At 56.6% G+C, this 6,000-nt stretch overlaps 1 protein-coding gene across 2 annotated transcripts in view; it reads left to right on the top strand.

Annotated features, from left to right (window-relative positions):
* The first annotated feature begins 1,549 nt into the window (after nt 1-1,549).
* Nucleotides 1,550-6,000, top strand: part of TNXB (tenascin XB) — a 56,947-nt gene continuing 52,496 nt past the window's right edge. The window contains exons 1-3 of one of the 2 annotated variants that reach the window (XM_023725528.1): nt 1,550-1,949; nt 2,333-4,081; nt 4,564-4,679. In XM_023725528.1, coding sequence (XP_023581296.1) covers nt 1,550-1,949; nt 2,333-4,081; nt 4,564-4,679 — 2,265 coding nt within the window. The remainder of the gene's footprint in view (nt 1,950-2,332; nt 4,082-4,563; nt 4,680-6,000) is intronic. The other variant, XM_023725527.1, reaches the window with a different exon arrangement.

The following is a 6,000-nucleotide window of genomic DNA, read 5'->3' as shown; positions in this document are numbered from 1 at the left end:
GTATTATTTGACATTTCACATTTAGGTCCACTATCCATCTAAAATTAATTTCCATGTGTGGATACGTGGTACAGATCAATTCATTTCTTTTCCACATGAATCTTCAATTGACCCAGCATCATTTACCGAAACAACTATCCTTTCTCCAAACAACCATCCTTTCTCTACTTAATTGCAGTGGTATTTAGTACCATATATGTGTGGGTCTGCTTCAGGACTTCATTCTTTTCCATCTATCTTTGCACCAATTCCACATGGTCTTATTTACTGTAGCTTTATAAATCTTGATAGCTGGTCATGGAAGAGGGGTTTTGTTTTCTCTTTTTTGGGGGTAGGGGGCTATGGGAGAGATGTTAGCTCACATAAAGTCCCTGGGTGGTGCAAATAGTTTGCACTCAACTACTAACCAAAAGGTTGGTGATTTGAATTCATCCAGTGGTGCTGCAGAAGAAAGCCCTGGCAATCTACTTGCATAAGATTACAGCCATTGAAAACTCCTTATAGTGCAGTTCTACTCTGAAATACGTGGGGTCGCCATAAGTCCAAGTGGATGGCAATGTTTTGTTTTGTTTTTTTAAATCAGCTCATATAAAATCTGATGGGGGGATCCTGTTGAGTGAGAGTGAGGTATTGAATAAGAGGGGTGTAGGATAATTTACATTTAAAATTTCTGAGAAGGTAGTAGGAGCTGGTGGAAGGACTGGCCTTAGATGCTTATCCGCTAATTCATTCAACATGAATTTGCTGGATGGCCTGGTGTGCCAGGCACAGGAATACAGCAGTGCCAGGATGGACGGGGTCCCCATTCTCACTCTAGTAGTGGGAGAAAGGTAGCAAACAAGCAAACAGGTGATTCAGGCCGCAGTGAATGCTGTGAAGAACATAAGCAGGCTTTTGTGATGGAGGGTGATGGAAGACTGCTTCCGATTGTGGATTAATCTCAGAGCCAATAACATATGTGTTAAGATTTAAACAAGAAGGGGCCAGCCTTTAGAGAGCTGAGGAAAGAGCGTTTCAGACAGAGGGAACATCCAGTGCAAAGGCCCTTGGGCTAGTGTACGCTTGTAGTGTTTGTGGGACAAATAAAAGACCAGTGTGGCTAGATGGAGCACAGTGAAAAGCGGAGAATCAGAGGGTGGCACAAATAGTTAAGCACTCGATTACTAGCCACAAAATGGGCAGTTCAAACCCACTCAGAGGTGCCTCAGAAGACAGGTGTGGCTATCTGCTTCCAAAAGGTCAGAGCCTTGAAAACCCTATGGAGCAGTTCTACTTTGCACACGTGGGGTCATCCTGAGTCAGCATGGACTCCCCAGCAACTAACAACAACAGGGCAAAAATGACATCAGAGAGAGGTAGAGACCAGATCTGCCCAGGGAACCATCTCTTAAGGTCGGACTGAATGTGGATTTTTATATACATGTGAGTTGGGTGGGTTAGCTGTTGTGGGTGGTGGAACTGTGGGTGTGTGTGTGTGTGGGGGTTCCATCTTGCCTCTTTTGCTAAGCTGCTCTCACACTTGCTTTCTCTCCCCGTAGCCTCCTGAAGGATGCCAGCCCAATGTCCCCTGACCTCCAGCCTGGCCCTCCTGGTGCTGCTGGGCACAGCCAGAGCAGGCCCCTTCTCTCCACGGTCCAATGTGACACTCCCAGCCCCACGGCCCCCACCTCAGCCTGGGGGCCGCACAGTTGTGACAGGAAGGGGAAACCCTTCCTCTCAGCTTTACGAGCACACGGTGGAGGGAGGGGAGAAGCAGGTGGTGTTCACCCACCGCATTAACCTGCCCCCTTCAGCTAGCTGTGGCTGTCCCCCGGGCTCTGAGCCCCCGGTCCCTGCTTCAGAGGTGCAGGCCCTGAGGATCCGGCTGGAGATCCTGGAGGAGCTGGTGAAGGGGCTCAAGGAACAGTGCACAGGGGGATGTTGTCCCACAGCTGCCCAGGCTGGTACTGGTGAGCACATGATCACGTGAGCAGGCACAGAAGGGAGGGAAGATGGAGAGGTAGGTGAGGGTGGGCTGGGCATCGCTAGACCATAGGGGCCTTGGTATAAAATAGAAAAAGGTGTCCCTTCCTTGTCCTAGGGTGGGGGTGCAGCCATACGTGAAGGCTGTGCCTGGGCACAAACCTGGGAAGCCCAGCAGGGCTAGATGTGAGCTCCTCCCTCCAAGTATATGCTAGGACCGTGGGAGGTCACATATATTGACAAGAAGCAGCTGGGAGCTAAAATGGCCTTATGAAATGAGGCTGGCCCCGCTGGACGGGCCCCCCCACCCCCTGCCCGGAGAAAGTACCCCCCCTTCCAGACTGACGCCCTCCCTGCCCTCCTGCTTCAGGCCAAACAGACGTGCGTAGCCTCTGCAGTCTCCATGGCGTGTTTGACCTGAGCCGTTGCGCCTGTTCCTGCGAGCCAGGCTGGGGTGGGCCCACCTGCTCGGACCCCACGGACGCCACTGTGCCTTCCTCCTCCTCGTCGCCCTCAGCCTCCGAGTCCTGCCCCGACGACTGCAACGATCAGGGTCGCTGTGTCCGCGGCCGCTGCGTGTGCTTCCCTGGCTACACCGGCCCCAGCTGCGGCTGGCCCTCCTGTCCTGGGGACTGCCAAGGCCATGGGCGCTGCGTGAAAGGTGTGTGCGTTTGCCGCTTTGGCTTCTCGGGCGACGACTGTAGCCAGCGCACCTGCCCTCGAGGCTGCAGCCAGCGAGGCCGCTGTGAAGACGGGCGCTGCGTGTGCGACGCCGGCTACATTGGCGAGGACTGCGGGGTGAAGAGCTGCCCTCGCGGTTGCAGCCAGAGGGGACGCTGCGAAAACGGACGCTGTGTGTGTGACCCCGGCTACACTGGCGAGGACTGCGGCGCGCGCAGCTGCACCTGGGACTGTGGCGAGGGCGGGCGCTGCGTGGACGGCCGCTGTGTGTGCTGGCCGGGGTACGCGGGCGAAGACTGCAGCACGCGGACGTGCCCGCGCGACTGCCAGGGCCGCGGGCGCTGCGAGGAGGGCGAGTGTATCTGCGACGCGGGCTACAGCGGGGATGACTGCGGCGTGCGCAGCTGTCCCGGGGACTGCAACCAAAGAGGCCACTGCGAGGACGGCCGCTGCGTGTGCTGGCCTGGGTACACTGGGCCTGACTGCGGCGCGCGCACTTGCCCGCGCGACTGTCGGGGCCGCGGGCTCTGCGAGAACGGCTTGTGCGTGTGCAATGCGGGCTACAGCGGCGACGACTGCGGCGTGCGTAGCTGCCCCGGGGACTGTCGAGGCCGGGGCCGGTGCGAGAGCGGCCGCTGCGTGTGCTGGCCCGGGTACACTGGCCGGGACTGCGGCATGCGCGCCTGCCCCGGCGACTGTCGTGGGCGCGGGCGCTGCATGGACGGCCGCTGCGTGTGCAACCCGGGCTTCACTGGCGAGGACTGCGGTAGCCGTCGGTGCCCTGGGGACTGCCACGGGCGCGGCCGCTGCGAGGATGGTGTGTGTGTGTGCAACGCGGGCTACGAGGGCGAGGACTGCGGCGCGCTCAGCTGCCCCGGGGGCTGCCGAGGCCGCGGCCAGTGCCAGAATGGGCGCTGCGTGTGCGATGGTGGCTACGAGGGCGAGGACTGCGGCGTGAGGCAGTGTCCGGGAGACTGCAACCAGCGAGGGGTGTGTCAGGACGGCGTGTGCACTTGTTGGGAGGGCTACGCGGGCGAAGACTGCGGCCTCCGCACCTGCCCAGCCAACTGCCACCTGCGCGGCCGCTGTGAAGATGGGCGCTGCGTGTGCGACGCAGGCTACACTGGCCCCACCTGTGCCACCCGCACCTGCCCTGCCGACTGCCGAGGCCGTGGGCGCTGTGTGCAGGGAGTGTGCCTGTGTCACGCAGGCTACAGCGGGGAGGACTGTGGGCAGGAAGAGCCCCCCTCCAGCGCCTGTCCCGGAGGCTGCGGGCCGCGGGCGCTGTGCCGAGCTGGCCAGTGTGTGTGCGTGGAGGGCTTCCGAGGCCCCGACTGCGCCATCCAGACGTGCCCTGGGGATTGCCGCGGCCGTGGAGAGTGCCATGAGGGCAGATGCGACTGCCAAGACGGCTTCGCAGGCGAGGACTGCGGGGAAGGTGAGCGGGCAGCCTTCTCCAATATGCTCCCTACCCTAGGAGACTGGGCTTTTGGAAACTGGAGATGGTGGGAAGGCCCAGCATGGAGACCTAGAGGAACAGTGCAGAAAGGTCATATATTGGGGGCTGGGGCGGCGGGGATGGAGGCAGTCAGAGGAACCAACCAGCATGACTGGAGCAGCAAAACCATGAGGCATTTCAACAGGCTCGACCAGCCTTCAGATCCTTCCTGAGGAGGTCCCAGCCCCTTTAATTGCTTTGAGGGAGAGTATGTTCCTGGGTGAAGAAGGCCCGGGTCCTGTAGTGCCCCAGTTGGAATGAACCACTGCCCCTGCTCAGGCCTCTGCCCATTTTCCCCCACCCCAGAGAAGAGTAGGAGCCCTGATGGGCCTCTTGATGTTGCCCTGGAGAGGGAGGGCTGTGGTGGTGGGGTGGAGGGTGGCTGCTTTCGGCTAACCAGCTCCTCTACCCCTTCTGGGCAGAGGTGCCAGCCGTCGAGGGCATGAGGATGCACCTCCTGGAGGAGACGACGGTTCGAACAGAGTGGACCCAGGCTGCCGGCCCTGTGGATGCCTATGAAATTCAGTTCATCCCCACGGTGAGTGGGACGCCAAACTCCAGGAGGGGGCTGAGTGGAAGGACCTGGGGGTGGCAGGGGGGCTCACCCAGTGCCGGACGTTGCAGTCCTTGTATCTAGAAGGCTGGATTCCAGAAGTTGCGGTAAACGCCTTCTTATCCTGCCCTACATGGGGTACATAAAGCCTCTGCAGCATCTCGGGCAAGCCCCTGGCCCACTGCTGCTGGGACACCTCTGTGATGCTTCCTGAGGCTGTCCAGTCCATTGCTGGGCATCACTGCTAGACAGTTCTTTTTATTGCTGTCAAATCCAAATCTGCCCTCTCCTAATGTCTGTCCACTGGCCCTGGGTAGGCCTTCCCCAGTAGCTGGACTGTCTGTCTGCTTTCCCTTCTACACCACAGGCCTTCAAGCATTAGGAGACATCAGCCATCACATCACCCTTCAGTCTTCTCTCAAGGAAAACCCACTGGTTTCTTCATCTCTTTCTCCTAAGATTGTTCTCTAAATCCTTCACCTTCCTGGGTTCCCTCCTCTAGTGCCTCCTGCTTTTTGCATGTGCCTCCCAAATGTGGGGGCAGAAAGTGGCCCACCCTGTCGCCTAGATGACTCTGAATACAGTAGCGCTTTTCTCAGAGTTGGTGTATATTGACTTGTGGTCAAGCAAATTGTCAGCTATTTTGTTCTTACTTTTTTTTAAAGTAACTTTTTATTATAAAAGTCATATAGACCCATTGTAGAAATTTTAGAAAAATATAGCTAAGCAAGGAAAAAAAGGATGGAAAGAAGACAACATTCAACTATATACACTTTTTTTTACTTAAGCCTAAATATAGGCCTTTGCATTTAGCTCTGTTAAATGTTATCTTTTTTTGTTTGGGCCAGACTGTCTAGCTGTTGCAATAATTTCGAGTCTGTGAACTGGTTCTCTGCCTCCATGCCGTCAGCACGTTGTGAAGCATCCTTACTTTGTTTCCCTCCAAATTGCTCTTAAAACATTGGGGGGCACCCTAACAGCAAAGCCTGTGGCCTCTAATTAGGAATCTCTCATTACTGGGCTTTTAGGATGTGGCTGTTCTGGCTCCAAATCATCTGACATTTCTACTGTCCAACTCATGTTTTCCAGAAAAACCCACAAGTGCTAGGGAGATGGGCCACATCACCTTCGTCTCTAGATGAGGACTCTGTAAAAGTAAATAACTCCCTGGGCCCAGAGCCTGAGAAGGGACAGTTCAGAGATGCTGGCTGTCATCCCTACTCCACTCCAGCATGGTCATCCTAAATCTTTTCATTATACCCCCAGGCTGGACCCCTACCACATTCGCACTCTCCTCACTCTTCTG

Source organism: Trichechus manatus, unplaced genomic scaffold (genome assembly GCF_000243295.1).
Source record: "Trichechus manatus latirostris isolate Lorelei unplaced genomic scaffold, TriManLat1.0 scaffold00327, whole genome shotgun sequence".
Lineage (NCBI taxonomy): Eukaryota > Metazoa > Chordata > Mammalia > Sirenia > Trichechidae > Trichechus > Trichechus manatus.
The sequence above is the reverse complement of the archived record's forward strand: the minus strand, read 5'-3'. Positions and strand labels throughout refer to the sequence as shown.